We start from the raw sequence: 20,845 nt of genomic DNA on the forward strand, positions 1-20,845 counted from the left end.
CAGATGCACTGTAATGTGGTCAACTCTCTAGCAAGACATTGTTCATGGACAATTAGGAATTGGCATTATATGCTGGCCTTGCCAGCATTGCCCACTTTGACTAAGATCAAGTGTAGTTTTGCTGTCCTGCACTTGGTTGAAGTCATGAGGTTACACTGAGGCTTCATTTGAAGCAATTTTTTAAAGTGGCATCTAGGCCTTTTTGGCTAAGATGCAAATGAAATCAAGCCTTGGAGGAGGTGCAATGCCTGCTCCAATCAGCTTGGATCATGTAGATCAAGCCCAAGACAGGAAGTGGTGAGCTTGTCTTGTCAGCTTGGATCTGGAATGTCTCACTTGAGACTTTGATTGAATTGATATTTTTTTTAAACCCAAGAAAGAAGAAAATATAAAAAAAACAAGGATTGAAGGATAGCCTCCTATCCAGTTTATTAAAACTGGATGTAAAAACTGTAAGTTACAGAAATAGTACCTCATTTTCTTAATTCTGTCCATTTCTTGCACGCAGAGTTCATTGAGCTCCCTCAACCTACGGGCAGTCTCAGAATCAAGCCAAGACAACCTAAAATTAGTTTTTTTTAAAAATGAGCGACATTAATTTTTCATGATATTAAAACAGCACTTATTAGTAGTCTCTCCTCCAAGAACAGAAACTGATGAGCTCACCAATACATGACCTTGGAGTGAAATGATATTATGGCTTCCAAAGAACAAGTCTTTCAGCAGCAAATGGTTTCTACCAGTTGATGCAACTGGTTGGAAATACAACAGATGGGACCGCTTGCTGGCTTTATAAGCACAGATTACTGGATAATATGTAAGAAAATTACTTAGGAATTTTCTGTAGATTATTGTGGAGTTGAAAAGAAAACTTATGCAGAATATGCAGGCATTTCAGCTTCTGTCCTATTTTTAAAAAAGCACAAACAACCTTCAACCTTGGGAATAGTGTTTTGATTTAATATTGTCAAATGTATTGGGATACAGTGAAAGTATAGTTTCTTGCCACTATACAGACAAAACATACCATTCATAGAATACACTGGGGAGAAGGAAAGGAGAAAGTGCAGAATAGTGTTACATTCATAGCTAGGTTATAGAGAAAGATCAGCATAATATACGGTAGGTCCATTTAAAAGTCTGATGGCAGCAGGGAAGAAGCTGCTCTTTAGTCGGTTGGTACGTGATCTTAGTTGGAGAACAGAATAGCATCAAGCACTCTCAGGCCAGGGGCAAAATGGCTAGGATAAAATAATTTATCTCTACTATTTCAGCCTAGAAAATAGCAGTGCATTATTTTCCCACACCAGTAGTCCTTTGACTGTCAAATTAGGGATAGTTGTGCTACGAGTTGATGTACTGTATTGAGACTGCTCAAACTAATTTCAAATAGAAATATTGCCAAGATACTTCCAATGATTGAACTTAAACCAAGTTGAAGAAAAAATGTCAAGCCCACTACATTTTTCAAATAAACTGGTCCGAATCTATAACAATTTTCAAAACAAAAAATCTTTGAAGAAGCTTTCAAGATATACCCCAGAAATCTCTGGAATTATTTGACAAAGAATGGAATGTTGCAATTGAAAACATTAAAATTTCCTTGAATTAATGAAAATGGGCCAAATGGCCTCTCTCATTTGTAATTATTTTGTAATCAATCCCCACTGAAACTAGCAGCTCTACCTGATTGCTTCAATCTTAGCAGTTTCTTGCCTTTCTTGTTCCAATTCCTTTAGCAAGTTAGTTTGACTTTTGTCTGTAGACTTAGATTTCTGGCATTCCAATTTTATTTTCTGTTTCTTCCATGGAACTCTAACAATCATTTAAAAAAATTCTAGTCACACACTATAGCAGCACAGGACAAATTTACATTTCACATGTTACAACCAGAACAAAAGCAACCATATTTTAACAAAATACTGTGTTAAGTTTATAATAATCTTTCAAATAACAAAGATTTAATTTTTATTCTTTTTATTTGCAAACAAAACAACTTAAAAGTATGCAAAAGAATGAGATATGCATGTTCTGGCGTACCACTGATACAACACAACAAAATACAGGGTATTTGCAAATTATTGCACAGACTACTTGCCGTTTAGAAGTTGCAACAGGGGAGGTGGGATATCCTGGAATCCATGGAGGCCTGCTTTCTTTAAGTGGTCCCTGATTTTTCTTTAGTTCTGAAGATAATGTAGCTTTCTGAAAGCAGGCTTGCATTGCAAGAGCGCTCTGTCCTCTTTGCTGTTAAAATTCATTCCATAATTTAAAAGAAAAATAAGTAAAAATGATAATGGACTGAATTACTTCACGTTTCAATATAATCTATAAAATTCAATGAAGAATTGTAAAACTGTAGTATAAGGGCAGATGATTAGAGCAAGCAACATACCTTGCAGTCATTCACATTAACCTCTAGTTACGATGCATTGGTCTGAAGCCAATACCCACTTACAAGGGTCTAAAGCTGGCAACGCGGAGTTGCACTGTTCCTTTTGTACAACTTTTGACTGCACAGGCTTTAACACTTCATCTGTCTTTAATACTAGACTCATGCTTAATTAGGTAATGATCCCAAGTTTACACCATTACAGTAACTGCTGTGCATAGATTTTATCAGAGAAGACTGCAACAGACCGCAGCCTGTGGAGGAACAGGACATCACCAAAAGCAACTTCTGGATTTCTACTTTTAATGCAATGTGCTGAAGTCAGGTGTCACTGTCAGTTTTACTGTGTAATAACAGTGAGTGCTAATAGTATTACTATTATTAGTACAGCAAAATCCAGGCCATGAGATTAGTACTGAGCATGTCTATGGTTTTAATCATGGATGACAGTTACAGCATCAGCCACCCTTATAATAGAATACCATAATACAATCATTGTGCAGACTTACGCATGACCTGTTAGGCAGCAGCACTCCTTTCTTAGTTGCCTTTCTTTCGGGAACAGATTTTTTCAAGGCTCCAACACGCTGCAAGGCATCTAATCCAGCCCTCAACACAGCATTCCTATCAGGAGTTGGAGGGTCTTCCTCCTGTTGTTGCTCCTCATGGAGAGGTAGAGACTCTTTACCACAATGCTGGGCTCTGGGGGATTCAGCAATGTGCAAACTTTCATCTGTGCAAAAAATGTATTTTAAAAAGCCACATTTTATTGACAGGTGCACTAATCCAAAAATATTTTACCTTTCTGTTCTACAGTCAAATAATGCAAGAGCATTTCCGCACAGACTAATTAAATACTTGTTTCCTAATCAAATGGTGCACATGAAAGAACATTTGTCATTTTTCAAGTAAGCTCATATCAGTTGCATTCTGAAAAGCTACATGCACAGTTGGGACAAACAAACCAAAGGATGCAGCTCTCACAATTAGCAATATAGTACATTAATTCTGACATTGTAGAATGCATTAGATAAAATTTGTACATCAGATCAATGGCAGAAAAAATTGAAATGTAAATTACTACAGACAGCAAGAAAAATTGGAAGTGCCCATACTTCATGGCTGTTATTAAAACAGCTGAAGAAGTTGAAAGAAACCTGAGTTTCACTAAATTTGACCCTCATTGTGTGAAACTAATGCAGAGTAGCAAACTCAGTCAGACTATTGAAATATTAAAAACCAGTAGAATATAGGGAATCATGACTAAACTGCATAACATTGTGGTTAGAGCACACCAGGAGTGGTGTGTCCCGGTTTGGTAACGATTAAGATTCATTGGGCAGGAACTTTCAGCCATGCACGACCCAAGATCGAAAATTCCTGCCTGAAAGGGTCCACCAAATTTTCTGTCCCACCCGCTACTATTCCCCCCAGCGGGTGTGATGGGAAAATCCCATCCATTAAAATGATCGGTTGAAAGACAAAATAGAAGGTACCTTTAAGACCTGGCTGGCTTTAGGGATTCGCATTCTAATCAGTATTCTGTAACTTGATTTTGTGTCTGTGCCCTGCTTGAGAGCACATTTCCACTCCATCTGACGAAGGAGCAGCACTCCGAAAGCTTATGGTATTTGCTACCAAATAAACCTGTTGGACTTTAACCTGGTGTTGTGAGACTTCTTTCTATGAGGATATCACAGGTCAAAAGACAACAAGGACACATACCAGAACTGTCTCACATATCAAACAGGGGAACTCCACTTGAACAAGAGGGAATCATCATGGCTCAAAACCAGAACCCAGACTTTTACATATTGAATAGAAAGGTTCAAGCTTTACAATGGAAGCGTCGTTATTGCTTGAAACCTATTACGAGGTACTCATCCAGAAGATATTATGTTTCAGTGCTATTAACCACATCTTGAAAAGAGATTCGTGCAATTGGGGTGGCATGGTGGCACAGTGGTTAGCACTGCTGCCTCACAGCACCAGGAATCCAGGTTCAATTCCGGCCTCAGGTCAGTCACTGTCTGTGTGGAGTTTGCATATTCTCCCTGTGTCTGCGTGGGTTTCCTCCGGGTGCTCCGGTTTCCCCCCACAGTCCAAAGATGTGCGGGTTAGGTTGAGTGGCCATGATAAATTGACCCTAGTGTCGGGGGATTAGAAGGGTAAATACGTGGTGTTACAGGAATAGTTACAGGGTGGGATTGTGGTCAGTGCAAACTCGATGGGCCAAATGGCGTCCTTCTACACTGTAGGGATTCTATGCATGAGCTGGCCTAACCTCATTGGGTGTTGACCTCCACCATGTCACCCCCATTGGCTGAAAGTCAGAGAACATTTGAAGGGAAGGGGGATAAAAACAGCCATTTTTCAAGGCAAACTCCAGCGAAGACTCCACCAATTGTGACTGCTGTGACCTGGGATGATGCAACAGGGTTTGCGAGATCCACTTTCATGCTAAGAGGACCCTTAGTTCATCTATTGCTGTGAGCTCGGGGAATTGAATCCAACAGCTGAATCGATTTCACCAGATCAGGTAATATCTATTTCTCAGGCAATAAGCCTAGTTTAGGGAAAGTTATTTATTGTGTAAGAATTATTTCTTTAACCTGAGTGTTTTTTATAAAGCTAAGTTTGAACCACAGTCCTTTGCCCATCTCAAAGTAAAAGCACTTGAGTAAATGTGTAATAAACCGGTCAAAGCGTCCGTTTAAAATATGTCACAGACAACAGATAGGTGAAAGTTTGCATTTACATTTCACTCAAATGCCATTTCAAAAGAAGTGATTTGCTAATCTGTAATGAGCAATGGTCCACATTACAATACCATATTAAATCTTCCCCTTTCTGCAATATTAGTATTGCATCAGATTTAAAAAGGGATTTTTTTTTTTTAAGAAATGAAATGACTTACCAATATGCACTATCTTTAGAGGAGGCAATTGTTTCAGTGCAACTGGAACAGTATTCTTTGTGATGGATGGTTTTTGTGCTCTTTCAGCAGAACGACTTCTGTGTCTACCTAGGGATCCTTTTCTACCCGGTGGGGAAACACTTCGTGCTCTCTGTGGCAATTGATTGGATTTCTTTTGAGGAAGTTGCTTCCCAAGCAGTGAATCCAGGTCCTGATAAATTCACAAAATAAAACATTTTTAATTCCTGAAGCAAGACTTTATATTCATTCAGGGATATTTTTTCTCCCCTTCTTTTATTCAAGGTTTCCCCAAACTAGAGTCAATCCCTTGTTTGAGTGAGCAGCTGACCTGCATGCAGATTTCTGCCCTCTGTGAGACACTAAGAAGTGCATATCAATAGCTTTAATGATTCCTTATATTAAATAGGAAGTGGAGCACCTCTCTAAGTTGGAGTTGCACAAATTATGAGAGGAGTCTTGAGTAAATATATTGTCTAATAGTCCATGAAGCAACATATGGAAGTTCAAAGTACTTAGCTGTTCCACTTATTGACTTCCATACTTAGATCTTCAATTTTCAGTGCCATTTTATTCTGTTTTTGGTCAGTTTCAGTGCCAATATAGGCATCGTTAACATCATTATCCCTTGTTTATCATGCCCAAAAATATTCTTCAGGTCACTTTGACAAGTGAGAAAACATGATGTAAACCATCCCTACCATTCATATTATTCTTAATGCTATCTCTCCATCAGATGCAGTGAACATCATCAAACTATAAGCCTCCCTTAGTTGGTGAGGATATTTATCAGGCAAAAAACTTACTGAACTGTCTGAAATAGCCACTGCACTTAAGGTTTCAGTTGCACCTTGGTGCTAACCTTTTGCCAATTGCAGTTTTCCCCGATACAGATGACTGACAGCCCATGATGAGATGCACTGCATAAGTGTGGACAGTGCTGCACCGATTCATCACATTGAATCTCTCTGGCAAACGTACAAAATAATCATTAGGTTACACAGAAACTTCAAATAGTTGCAGCACATATTAACCACTTTCTCAATCTGCATCAACAGTTCCAGAAAGGCCATTTTAACTTAAAATTGGTAAGTTTCTGCTATAGTTTTTGCTTTTAATTACAATGCTCTCAAGGTGCTGGCAAATTGTTAATTAGATTAGTTGTTATACTAAGAGTATACTCCCAGGTCTCCATGTTCCTGCATCTCCTTTAGAATTGTACCCTATATTTTATATTGCCTCTCTTTGCTCTTCCTACCAAAATGTATCACTTTAGACCTCTCCATGTTAAATTTTATCTGCCGCATGTTAGGTCATTCCATTTTCTCCTCCTTAGACAGGGGGCGATCTTACTGGCTTGTCACGCTGGGCAATTGGTCGTGGCCAGTCCGCAAGATCAGGCAGGAGGCGGAAAAATCAGGCTCATGTCCAGTTTCTCTCCTCTCAATGTAACCTGCCCCATTCTGCTGCCAAAATCAGCCTCGTGACCAGCAAGGAAAAAAAAAGGCAACCCATTGGATGTCTGTTTTGGGTTCACAAACACTGCTAAAGGTGCCCATATAACAGAGGCACTTCTAAATTCAAACCTCAGCCAAACTGTAATATTACACCTTATTATTTCTTAAATTTTTACAAAGACTTACCTCAACTTGCTGAAGGATATTAATAATGGTTTCTGATATAGAAGAGTCCATATCACTTTCCATTCTGGCAGAGCAAAGGGAAAGCTGTCGAATCAATTGACCCAGCTCCTTGTAGTAGGTAGGAATCTGCTGCTCGGATTGTCCAGAAAGCTGACCAACAAACATTTGTAATGCCCGCACAGCCCCTCTATGCGCAGCTGCTAACCGAGTCATGGCTCGAGACTGAAACATGTAATAATTGCAATGAACAGCCATTTCAGCAATATTTATATTAAAACTGATGTCAAATTTTATCATAAATAGAATCATTGTTTATTAACCTGTGCTTGTGATAAAGAAGAGTTAATGAAAACTAAAACATCACCCAAGAAATTAAAACAACTTGCTGCACAGGAAAAGCAAATGCGAGCTGAAAACATCACTGAGGGAAAACGAGGCATTTGGGACCCAAGTGAACAGGTCAAGCAACAACATATTTCCTTTTTAAAAAAATTTATTTGTGGGACATGGGCATCACTGGCTGGGCCAGCATTTATTGCCCGCCCCTAGTTGACCGAGGGCAGTTAAGAGTCAACCACATTGCTGTGGCTCTGGAGTCACATGTAGGCCAGATGGGGTAAGATTGGCAAATTTCCTTCCCTAAAGGACATTAATCAATCAGGTTGAAGTATTGCAAAACAAATACAGCAAGGGCGAAAAGAAAGTACAAATTAAAATGGAAACGTTGGAGGCGGTTCACTAAACTGATACCTGGAATAAGTAGGCTAGGTTGGAAAGGTTGGGCTTGTTTCCATTAGAGTTAGAAGACTGAGTGTTGTCTTGATTGAAGTATAAGATCCTGAACAGTATTGACAAGGTGGATGTTGAAAGGATTCTTCCTCTTGCTGGCGATCCAGAACTATTGGGCAGGGTTTTAAAATTAGGACAGAGATGAGGAGAATTCTTTTCTCTCAGAGGATTGTGTGACTTTGGGACTCTGTCTCAGAAGGCAGTGGTCACTGAATATTTTTAAACCAGAGATAGATAGATTCTTGTTAGGCAAGGTTATGGGGGAATTGATGGGGAATGTGGAACTTAAACAGGTCAACCATAACCTTCTTGAATGGCAGAGCAGGCTAGAGGGGCCGAATGGCCTGCCGCTCCTATTTCATATGTCAAACCAGGTACAGGAAGAGAAATAAGAGGGGGCCAATGACAACAAGTTAACTTTTTCACATTATAAACCTCCAACAATTAAAACCCAAACGAACGTGATTCCAGACTCCTCGCTTGTAATAGCAAATGTTTAGTGCTAGAGAATTTGATTGCTAATGATTAACATATTGTTAAGAGTACTTAGGCTGTAATAGACAAGATTTAATTTTTATGGCATGTTTAGTTCCAAACTACCAAGCAAATACAGTCACCTTGTGCCAATGTATTCAATGCGAGGCAGGCTGCAGAGTGCTGTTTTTTGCAAAGCTAACAATGGAGTAGTACAACTTGGACGTCATTTTGGTTATTTGGGTTTAACAACACATCTGCCCCTTCTCCCAAATTTGCTATATTATTTGCACACATATAAATGGTGAGCACCATTAACCCAACTTATTTTGATAGGAGAATCTGGAACAGTATAATCTGTTGGATCCAAGCAATAATTTAGTAAAATCTAAAAGTTGACTATAATACTGAAGAAATGAAAAAAAAACCTTAGCAAAATTTCTCTTCAAGATTAACTTCTTTTGTTGTAGTTCGCGAAAAGAAAAATATCCACTTGCACCAAGATATTTAAAACAAAATATCTAACTTTCTCACCTTTTTGGTATGTTTTATTTTATGTGGACTTTGTTTTTCTATCTCTTCCTGTATTTCATTTACCTGAATTAAACCATAAAAATATGCACAAGTCAAGACAAAACAACTGCTTTGATCAGATATTTTAAAAATCTTGTTTCATTCACAGCACTTCTACAATATCCAAAGACAATTTGGATACAGAACAACCAGCTGCTAGATCTTCACGAAATATTTAAAACGCTTTGTCCAAATGACTGCATTTTGAAACCTGTTTTTTGATTTATATGAACACTATCCTATCCAGTGCATTCATTATGTTCCTGTTCCAGTTGCTACACATCACAGTTTCTAAAATAAGTGAAGCAGGTACTCAGTGTAGCGCATACCTCCACCATGCTGTGTTTTAATTCAATGTTATTACAATGAAGCAGCTCTTCCTTGAGGCTTTTCCCTGTCTGGCTGATGCTCTTAACTACGAAACTAAAAAAAGGAATCTTTTTATTAAGAGTTTCCATCTCACTGAGGAATTTACAGGCTAATCCACATCCAACAAGCTGCTCTGAAAACCCTGTTCACATTCTGACAGCTGTAACAAATTCCACCACAGCATTCTAAAATAATCATTCTTTAAAACAAAAATTCTCCTATCTCCCAGTTAAAAGATCCTTTAAAGAATTCCAGTATTCGGATCAGCATCTTCATCAAAAACTAATCAGTTCTTTCTGGAGCTATACCTTATCTGTACATTAATTTTCACTGAAATCTATCCATTGAGATATATTGCTTATGGACTATCAAACAAGGGTAAAAGCATTACGTAATAAAGCTTCTACTTCAAATTCATATATACAACATTAGAATTTACCATGCAATCCACCTTTTTTCAGCAAGTGGAAGCAGCAATTTCTGTAAAGTGGATGGGTTATTTAAGTCAGAACACTTTATTTTATAAAAAAGGAGCCATGGCATATATTTACCAGAATAAAAATTATGGAAATTCCAGTATCAATAATAAAGTTTCTACAATCAACATGCAAGATTTAACGGAAGGAAAAGCTCAAATGCTATTATTACATGTCTTCATGAGGATGTTGGTTAAGATTTGAAGGTCAGCAGCCAATTCATCAACTACAATGGTGGAACAATGTGGGCGGCACAGTGGTTAGCACTGCTGCCTCACAGCACCAAGGATCCAGGTTCGATTCCGGCCTTGGGTCACTGCTTGTGTGGAGTTTGCACAATCTCCCCATGTCTGCGTGGGTTTCCTCCGGGTGCTCCGGTTTCTTCCCACACTTCAAAGATGTGCAGGTTAGGTAGATTAGCCATGCTAAATTGCCCGCTTAGTGTCCAAAGATGTGCAGGTTAGGGGTTTTAGAGGGGTAAATATGTGGGGTTACAGGGATAGGGATTGTGGTCGATGCAGACTCGATGGGCCAAATAGCCTCCTTCTACGCTGCAGGGATTCTCTGATTCTATGAACTGCAGATTAACCAAATAAAGAAGATGTATTATACAAAGTCATTTCTGTTTTACAAGCAGAAAATTCATGCTCCTTGTAGACCTCTCATTCTTCATATTAGTAAGTATACAAATTGTGTCGGCCGGATTTGATCTGCAATGGAAAACCCGACCACAATTAACTAGCCACTTAATAACGTTTAATCTCAGTTCTCACTTGCTGCTGCAAAACATACAGCATCCTCGCCGAGCGGGTGGCCTGTTCTTGTCTTTTTATCTGCATTCTGCGTTCTTCATCAGGGTCCAGGACATCCACATTTTTCTCTAACAAAATAAAGCAAACATTATGTATAATACATCACCAGGGCAATTTACAAACAGCAAAATGATTTTCCTGTTCATGACAAATGCTACATTTCTGGAAATATGCCAGATGAGAGAAAGATGGAAGGATCAATCTGATGCTGTGAATCGTTCACGTTGGTTAACAGTAACTAATGGCCTAGACTGGCAGCCAATAAATGACGCTAGCTATTGATTGTATTAGCATACAGACCTTCCATCGGATTTTGCACTGGAATTTACTATAATTAGAAAGCTATTTCAGCGTGTACAGGGAATCTCAGATAAATTAGATATCGAAGGCAAAATAGAGGGAAGAGAAAAAAGATGTGATTGAGAGAGAGAGGGGCAGACAGACAGATTTTTTTTTTTAATTCTTCAAAAATTCCATGTTCATGGAAGTTTATTTTCAGTACCAGAAAGTTTGTTTGGTAGGGCTCAAGGCTTATTGCGTGTTAAAAATTTACTTCCATTGAAATGGACTACACCCATTTTTTTCTGGCAAATTTAGTGGGTATATATTACACAAGTGCAGGAATTTACACCATACCCTGTGTTGCAATATGGAGTCTCTAAGTATATAACAGCTTCTGGAGGGCCAGGGTAACTCAGACAACAACTTCCCGATTTCTGCTTTTATCTGCATGTGCGGTCATTGGAAGTTGCTGTCCGAATTACACTTTAATAACAATAGTGACATTAACCTCACCATTATTTCCACAGTAAAATTAGTCAATACAGATCCAAATTTCATAAGGCAGAAATAAGTACTCATAACGTTTCAATTACATGCAAGTCATTTCATAGAGCAATACACATTTGCAACACAACTCTTTGATAGAGTAAGCCACTCGAGCAAATTTGTTGTCATGTAAAAACAGTCACAGAAAACCGCTTTAAAACTCAAAATTAGAACAGTAATCCAAAAGACATTGATTCATTTGATTGTGCCTCATAAAAGGCTAGAGAAGTTATACTTAAAATGTAAAACATCACATTTTATTTCAAATTCTAACTACATTAATCATTCAATTTTATACCATCAACACTGAAAGCATTTTTAAAAATTAGAATAGAATTCTAACTGGATAAGACAATTGTCAGATCTGCTTTGAAATACTGATTTTCAAGTGACTACTAGTTACAATATATCCTGCAGCAACTATGTATATTAATCTGGAGAAGGCCAATATGTCAGCTGTTCTGATGAGAGAACACAATCTAAAATGTTAACTCTGCAACTTCCAGCAGTTTGTTTCTAATTCTATTGTTCTTCTGGCTATCCAATTGACCCAGCCTTCAAGCAATTTGACTGTCTATAGGAATTACACCAACATCATTACCACCATGGACCAAACCCTACTTGTCCACACCCTTTCCATCCAGCGCAACCCACCAGAGAAGCTTTCCAAACTCCCTGGATAAGAACTAGGAGCAGGAGTAGGCAATTCAGCCCCTCGAGCCTGCTCCACCATTCAATACAATCATGGCTGATCTCATCTCTGCTTCAACTCCACTTTCCTGCCAGTTCTCCACAACTGTTAAACCTATTACTAATTAAAAATCTGTCTATCTCCTCAAATTTACTCAACATCACGGCATCCACTGTACTCCAAAGTGTTGTGAGTCTATGGAATTCGCTACCTTGAGAGAAGTAGTTTCTCCTCATTTCTTTTAAATCTGCTACCCCTTATCCTAAAACCATGACCTTTTGTTCTAGATTGCCCCATAGTAAACATCTGCTCCACATCTACTTTGTCAATACCTTTCATCATCCTCCATACTTCAATTAGATCTCCTTTCATTCTTCTAAACTCTAGAGAGTATAGGCCTAAACTGCTCAATCTCTCAAGACAAACACCTCATCTCTGGAATCAATCCAGTGAACCTCCTCTGAACAGCCTCTAGTGGCACCACATCCCTCCTCAAAATAAGGGGACCAAAACTGTACACAGTACTCAAGGTGTGGTCTCAGCAATGTCTTAAATAGTTGCAGCAACACTTCCTTACTTTTATACTCTATTTCTTTAGCTATAAATGCCAAAATTCCATTTGCTTTCCTTATTACTTATTGTACCTGCATACCAGTTTTCTGCAACTTATGCACAAAGACACCCAGATCCCTCTGCACCAACCCACCCCAAGTCCCTTTCCATATAAATAATAAGTTGCCTTTCCATTATTCTGACCAAAATAGATAACTTCACACTTATCCACATTAAACTCCATCTGCTGCATTTTGGCTGACTTACCCAACCTATCTATATCCATTTGTAGGTTTATTATTTCCTCATTACAACTTACTACCCCATCTATTTTAGTGTCATCTGAAAATGTAGCTATAGTACCTTCTATCGCTGTATGCAAGTCATTAATATAGATTATAAATAGTTTGAGCACCCCCCGGAGCGAACCCTGTGACACTCCATTAGTTACATCTGGCCAATCAGAAAAAGACTCATTTATTCCAACTCTCTACCTTGTCAGTTAGCCAGTTCTCTATCCAAGCTAATAAATTACCCCCAACCCCATGTGATCTTACCTTGCGTATTAACCTCCTGTGCGGCACCTTATCGAATGCCTTCCAAATTTACTACATCTGCAGGATCCCCATTATTCACTTGGCTTGTTAAATATTTGAAGAACTCTAGCAAATTAGTCAAACACGATTTACCCTTCATAAAACCACGCTGACTCTGATGGATTGCGTTTTGACTTTCCAAATGTCCTGTTATTACTTCCTTAATAATGGATTCTAACAATTTCCCAACAACAGACATTAAACTAACTGGTCTATAGTTTTCTACTCCCTCTCTTTTTGAACAAGGATTAGTTTGCTGCCTCCACCCAGATTTGCTTCCCCACAGTCTTCACTTCCATTTTCCCACACCAAGCCTTTCACACCTCTGACCCTGTGAAAGGAAATATTTCCTTTCAGAGACCTGCGACAGCCACAAAACGTCTATATTTGCCCATGAGAGTTGTTAATTTTTTCCCCATTTGGTAGGCTACTGGTTGACATTATTCTTGAAAAATTAAAGATTATTGCCGACTTAAGAAAAAAAGTGAAACTCCTGAAATTCTAAATCAAGGCAAGACCAGGCTATAAATTGTATAAAATGTTCATACATTTATTCGAACAAAACCTCATGTAGAATAGCATGCTCACATGGACATGATTTGCTATTTCAGAAATTCTTAAAAGGCCTCCCAGTTCACTCTCAACCCAACCACACACCTGCCATCATCCCAGATCTTGGCCAGGTTCCTTGGAAACCTAGCAAGTGGCCTACAACATCACAATAGTTACCTCACTGACATTGGCATTGTGAATCCTCCTCTTTGATCCAAAAATTACCTTAAATATGTTCTAAAAATTGAGTCAGTATTCAGGCTGAGGGGGCTACAGATGCTCAGTCTTTGAGTATATTGAAGGCTGAGATCTTATTGAATGATGAGCAGGATACAGAGGCTATATTGCCTACTCCTACTCTTCTTTATGCTCTAATTAAACCATGAAATCTTCCACTAAAAAAAAAACACATTCCTTAATCAGAGGCAGAAGACAAGCCACCAAAGGAAGACGCAGGAGAAGTGGAGACAACAAATTGAGAGAGATTAACGATGTCCTGTGTTTTCTGAGGCTGAGTGAGGTCCTATATGAGGAAATGATCTGGTATGTTTGTGAATTGGAGCTTATCAATGGGTATAAAAATGCTATCCGAAGTGATTTACATGAATCACAGAATTTTTACAGTGCAGAAGATGGCCATTCAGCCCATCTGACTCTGCACTGGCTCGCTGAAGTAGCATTCTACCTATTCCCACTCTCCTATCTTATCCTCATAACCTTGCACGTTCTCTCTTTTTAAAATAGCAATCCAATGAAATACCTTGATCACACCTGCCACCACCACCCTCTCAGAAAGTTTGTTTCAGACTTAACCCAGCCTCAGGTAAAAGAGATTTCCTCCATCAAGTTAATTCCTTTTGCCCATTATTTTGTATCAGTGCCCGTCAGTTTTTGATGTACTTGAGAGGGAACTGTTTCTCAAGGTTTATTCTGTCCATACCCCTCAGGATCTTGGATACCTCTTTCAAGTCTCCTCTCAGTCTTCTTTTCTCTAAGAAAACCACACCCAACCTCTTCAATCTATCGTCATAGCTAATTGTTCATTCCTGGAATCATTCTTGTGAATATACTCTGTGCTGTCTCCAATGCTTTCACATCATTCAAGTATGGCGCCCATAACTAGTCGCACTACTCCGGAAGAAGCCCCACTAGTGTCTTATACAAGTTCAACATGACTTCCTTACACTTGTACTCAATGTCCCCATTAATAAATCCTAAGGATATCACACACTTTATTAACTGCTGTCTCAACATGCCCTGCAACTTACAATGCCTTCTGTGCATATACACTGAGATCCCTTTGTTTCTGCACCTCCTTAAGAATTTCTCCCTTTACTGTCTCTCCACATTCTTCCTGCCAAAATTAATCACTTCACACTTCTCTACACTGAACTTCATCTGAAGTTCAAGACTACCCTCATCGCAGTTGACAACACTTCCAATCCTTATGCATCACATCAACAACATTGCCCTCAATCTTCTTCATTTATCACCTCAAAAAACTGCAGTAAGTTTAATAAGATTGTCCACAGCTGGCTTTCCTTAATTATCCTGAGCCTGTCTAATGATTTTTGTCCCAAACTATAGTTTCCAGAAGTTTCCCTATCACTGAAGTCAAACTGACTGGTCTACAGTTGCCGGCATTACCTTGCACCCATTTTTGTACCAGGATGTAACATTCGCAATTCTCCAGTCCTCAGTACCAGAGGAAAACTAGAAGATTATCACCAGTGTCTCTGAAATTTCCACTCTCACCTCCCTCTGCATCCTTGGATGCATCTCATCCAGTCCTGATGCCTTATCAATTTAAATAAAGATAGCCTGACACTTCTTTCTTCTCAATTGTAAATTCTTCAAGTGTACATTACCTCCTCTCTCACTTCAGCCTGGATAGCATCTTCTTCCTTTGTAAAGACAGATGCAAGTATCCACTGCTTCTCTTGTCTCCACATGCAAGCCTCCATTTTTTTAAAATCCCTAATCAGCCCTACTCTTTCTTTTACCACCCTTTTATTATTTACATACTTATTGAAGATCTTGGGGATATCCTTTTATGTTAGCTGTTCATCTCTTCCAAGTTTCTTGCTTCTCTTCTGATCCTTCTATGTTCAATCTGAAAGATTCACCCTGAAAGGGGATGCAGTCCTCTATCACATGTACACAAGTTAAGATTGTATAGCTCTGCTAGAAATACGCAGACAGGTACAAGTTTGTCATTTAGATGCAAGAGTTTCTCCGGGGTCAAGTGAATTGAGGTCTATGGAAGCTAGTACACATACATCTACCATTGTGGATGATGATTTTACATCAATCTTAGACATTAGTCTCCACAGCAAACATATTCAATCATATATTCAGCAAGCTGTTCATGTGACTGTGACATAACGGAGCTATTTTAAAAATTATTTCATGGGATGTGGGTGTCACTGGCAAGGCCAGCACTTGTTGCCCATCCCCAAATGGCTTGCTAGGTCAGCTCAGAGGGAAGTTAAGAGTCAACCATGTTTGAAATCTTACGTATTTTGTCAATTAACCCTATCTGCTGATTACTTGCACAGTTTTCAGAACAATTGCCTTATGTAGGAGATAACATTATTTCAATGCAAATTGAAGGGTTTCCTTCAGGAAATATTCTAATATATTGTATTCCAGGATCGAGACGTGTAACGACTCAATGTCTTTGCTCGTCATGCAAGTACAAGGGTGATTGAAGGCAAAATCGATGGACCTAGGAATCGCTAGATAAGAAAAGATCAATGTTCCTATGCTATTCCAAAGGTTAATAAACAACTCTTAAATTTATGATTTTGCTGCTGCATACATTTTCAGTATCATGTGGGGAACCTGATTAATTAGTGTAAATGCTAACACAATGCAATTAGTTGATTAAAGCAGCTCAAATGACTGAAAATTAAGTATCATTCAAACAAGTAGAAAACCCAGAAGGGGAGTCAAAAAGGGGTCAATGATTCATTATAATGGAACATAAAGGGGCCTCATTGAATTAATGAATACATGGATTTAAATTCAAAGGTCTCGAGATGCTGAAAGTTAACACATTCTGATTTAGAAATCATCCAAGTTGAAAAACCAGTTTTTTTTCAAAGATTCATGCCACAATATTAAAACAGTGCAAGCTAGCAAACAAGAAATATGTGGGACAGCTTGTCAAAGCTTGGGATCTACACGTAGCCCTTGAGTCACCGTTTGTTCCAAGAATATACTCCAAAAAGCTTGCTTTGACTTGCAAAATGTAAAGAAGTTGAAACATTATTTCCAGTTTACACCAGTGCAGCAACACCAGCAATTATGTAACTAAATTGGTATTAGAGAAAAGATATTATACCTTTCTTGGAAAGTTCCTCAATTTTCTGAAAGTACTTGCTGAGCTCTGTTCTCAGCCTACGGATCTCTTCAGCAGTTTTACTGCCCTGGCGATTCAGATCTGGGCCTGGGTCATGTGTTGGTGGTGAATCGGAACGGGGAGGCCTAGCTTGGCCTTGGTCAGAGGTGTAAATATAGACCCTGGCACCAGACTTTGTAAATCCCTCTTTTGAAGCTTGGTTCCTTTGGTGTCTCAGTTTTGCAAGGCTCTCTATTTTTGGCCGATTCCGGATGCATATAGGATTCTCAGTAGGTTTCCCCTTCACTCGATTAATGTATTTTGATGTTTCAGATTGATCTTGCTCAAGTTTACACAAGTAATCTTTTACTTGCTCTTCCAGATGCCTTTTTTTCAGATCACGCTTTGCCATCCGAACAGCCATATTCAGCCTCTCTTCAGATACAGTAGAAAATTGCATGGAGCTGCGGCTACTCTGGGAATCATCCAGAACATGTGGCTCGCAAAGTGGGTGTAGCTTTTCAATTACAATTGGACGAGGATCCATGACTGTTGCAGCCATGTTGGATACAGCACTCAGTGCATCTTTATTGAATTTTAACTAAAAAAAAGATTAAGAAAGGCTTTAGCAATTTGAGCATGTTATTCTCCCTGCAGACACTTTTCATTTAAATTATTAAGGAATACACAAATGTGCTTTTTTTTGTTCCACCATCCTGCAATTGGGGTAGAAGTTTGATTAGAATCATAGAAACCCTACAGTGCAGAAGGTCCATCGAGTCTGCACCGATAACAATCCCATCTTGGCCTTACCCCACTAATCCCTCTAACCTACACATCCCAGGACACTAAGGGGCAATGTACCATGGCCAATCAACCTAACCCGCACATCTTTGGAGTGTGCGAGGAAACCAGAGCACCCGGAGGAAACCCATGCACATTTCCACAAAACTACGTTGTAAATAACCAAAAGGTGTACCAGGCCAGTCTGAATAACTTGTCATCCAATTCTCTCCTTCAACACGAGTAAAGCTTTGATCATCAATTCATTGTCTTCCTATGATAAGTGCCGCAGGATATGGAAATTTTATTGGGAAAAATTAGAGAAATTAATATCTGTGGCCCACATTGCTTTATTCCACCAATGTATGACACCACTTCTGAGCAATTTCTGTCGTACATAAATCAAATAGCAATATTTAACATAAACTTTCTCTTTTTGCACAAAGACTCATTCCCTTAAAAGTACCCATTAATTACAGAAAAATTCATTTATTGTTCCGCAGAAGCAGATAGGTGCTGCTGCAAATGGAAAATAAAAATATTGAAATATAAAGTTGTTCAAAATTTGCAGTTTCCTGTCAATAGTAAATTCTTAATTAAAATAATATTTTATGCCTTCTTTAATATTCTTTCAATTATTTTTGTTGCATTCTGTTCAACTGAGTGCCAGACATTGTTAGTTGGTGTACAGTTGACATAGTAACCAAAGGGGTAATAATAACTATATACCTGATTCTTGTAAAATTGTGGCCTGCTCTGTTCACTCCTTCCAACATCTTGTCCAGCTGGTATGGAAGGCACCAAAGCCCCAAAAGGCTGAGCTGGGTTCATAATGTGTGTGTGGTGATGCTGAATCTTTGTGGCCATCATCATCTGTATTGATCAAATTGATACAATTAAAATATCCAAACTCTATAAAAAGGGAACATAAAAGTGTACAGATAATTCTTTAAAACTGGATTTAAAACCCAAAAAGGATAATTAAAACAAAAAAAAGGAGACTTTAAAAAAAAAGAAACAATGGATGATGGAGACAGGGAGAATCAATGGGAAAAGGGATGATGTAGACAAGAGAGAGACATTCAGAAAAGGAATAATGGAGATTTGGAAGCATTGATGGGAGGTAGGATGATATAAATTGAGGAGTGGAGGCAATGGGTTAACGATAAAAAGGAAAGATGACTTTTAGGAGGTGGCAATGGGGGCTGGAGAATCATCAACAATTGTTGGACAAAATCAAATAAAACAAACTCAAGGCGGTGGTAGTGATGTAAAATTGTTAAATTGGATGTTAATTCCTGAAGCTGCAAAGCCAATTCAAAAGATGAGCCTTTGTTCCTCAAGGTTAGACTGAGTTTCATCCAGAGTGAGCGCGCAAATTAGAATTAAAATGACAGGAGACCGAGAACTCGAGTTTACGCTGGCTGAATGAAAGAATCTGCTCCCAATCTGCCATTAGATTCCCCGATGAAGAGGAGAGATTGTGAGTAGTGATTATTATTTGTAAATTGAAAAAAGTACAAGCAACTCTCTGATTCACTTTGAACATTTATTCAGGGCCCTTGATGGTGAAACAGCAGGAGGTTAAGGACAAGGCATAGCATCTCTACTTCATCTTTCATTTACTGTATCTTTCCACCAATTTTATAGCCAGGTATATTTCATTCTCAGTCCCAACCATCTTGCAGTCATATCTCTCTAATGGCTACAATGTCAAACTCTAAATTTAATCTGCACCTGCAACTAATTCAAGTTGTACCTCATACTGTGTGTTTGCATTGAGGAACATTTCACTGTCTCTGTAACAGTAAACCACAAAACGACCCTATGCATTTCAGAGGAGAGGGTTTGATCTGAGACTCACCCAGTTTGACCTATGGCTGAATAATTAAACATGCAGATCTCAATTTTCCAGTCTCTCTTTAAGGGCATCACGGTGACATAGTGGTTAGCACTGCTGCTCCACAGTGCCAGGGACCCAAGTTCAATTCAAGCCTTGGGTGACTGTGTAGACTCCCAGGTGTTCCGGTTTCCTCCCTGAGTCCAAAGATGGGCAGGTTAGGTGGATTGGCCATGCTAAATTGCTCCTTGGTGTCCAGAGAGGTGCAAGTTAGGTGAATTAGCCATGATAAATGCACAGGGTTACAGGAATAGGACGGGGAGGAGGGCCTGGGTGGGGTGCTCTTTCGGACAGTCGGTGCAGACTTGATGGGCCAAATGGCCTCCTTCTGAACTGTAAGGATTCTATGGTTCCAAGTTAAAACAGGCTGAAAATAGGGCCACAGCATAAAAGTAATTTATAACACTAAATGGGAGAGAGGGATAAAAATCAGCAACTAAATGCCAGTCAGTCGTATATCATGAGGGGAGAACCGCTGGGGCAATGATCTGCGATAAAATTAACTGACATTTGGAGAAGTGTGGGTAATAAATGAAAGCAAGAAGCCTAACAACACCAGGTTAAAGTCCAACAGGTTTATTTGGGAGCAAAATAAACCTGTTGGACTTTAACCTGGTGTTGTGAGACTTCTTACTGTGCTTACCCCAGTCCAACGCCGGCATCTCCACATAATAAATGAAAGTCAGTACAGATCTGTTAAAGGCAAATCCTGTTTGGTTAACCTGACTTGAGTTGATTGATGAACCACAGAAGCTCTCCCGGTTTAGTGGCACTTCTTTACCTGATAATGTGAACACGGCGACCACCCCCTCTTTCACCTGTATCCGCTCCCCAGCCCAGACTGTCGGCCAGGCGGCGTCACAGGCCCGAAGCACCGGCTGTTGCCAGGCACCCGGTTGCTAGACACCAGAATCCTGTCGGTAGCCGGCGTCACCCAGATCGCTGTGTGCAGGGGCTGCTGGGAACAATCTGCGCTCGTGCTCCCGTTTAAAAATCTGCGCGCCGCTGTCAACTCCGGCCCTCCCCCCGAGCTGCGCACGCGTGGACCCTCCGGACCCAACCACCTCACCGCGCCCGGAACTGCGCGTGCGCAGATCCGAATGTTCACACCTGGAACCCCGCCAACGGAAGAATTGC

General features: G+C 39.4%; 1 protein-coding gene across 3 annotated transcripts in view; it reads right to left on the reverse strand.

Annotated features, from left to right (window-relative positions):
* kiaa0753 (KIAA0753 ortholog) overlaps positions 1-20,784 on the reverse strand; it is a 47,766-nt gene extending 26,982 nt beyond the window's left edge. The window contains exons 1-11 of one of the 3 annotated variants that reach the window (XM_078225944.1): positions 20,490-20,784; positions 18,538-18,681; positions 17,029-17,626; positions 10,425-10,531; positions 8,768-8,830; positions 6,971-7,192; positions 5,310-5,520; positions 2,902-3,125; positions 2,099-2,247; positions 1,687-1,815; positions 473-562 (exon numbers count right to left, since the gene is read on the reverse strand). In XM_078225944.1, coding sequence (XP_078082070.1) covers positions 473-562; positions 1,687-1,815; positions 2,099-2,247; positions 2,902-3,125; positions 5,310-5,520; positions 6,971-7,192; positions 8,768-8,830; positions 10,425-10,531; positions 17,029-17,626; positions 18,538-18,681 — 1,937 coding nt within the window. In that variant the 5' untranslated portion in view covers positions 20,490-20,784. Of the gene's footprint in view, positions 1-472; positions 563-1,686; positions 1,816-2,098; positions 2,248-2,901; positions 3,126-5,309; positions 5,521-6,970; positions 7,193-8,767; positions 8,831-10,424; positions 10,532-17,028; positions 17,627-18,537; positions 18,682-20,351 lie in introns of all 3 variants that reach the window. The other 2 variants (XM_078225943.1, XM_078225945.1) reach the window with 2 other exon arrangements.
* Between the last annotated feature and the right edge of the window lie 61 nt (positions 20,785-20,845).

The sequence above is a fragment of the Mustelus asterias genome, chromosome 12, assembly GCF_964213995.1.
Source record: "Mustelus asterias chromosome 12, sMusAst1.hap1.1, whole genome shotgun sequence".
Taxonomy (NCBI): Eukaryota; Metazoa; Chordata; class Chondrichthyes; order Carcharhiniformes; family Triakidae; genus Mustelus; species Mustelus asterias.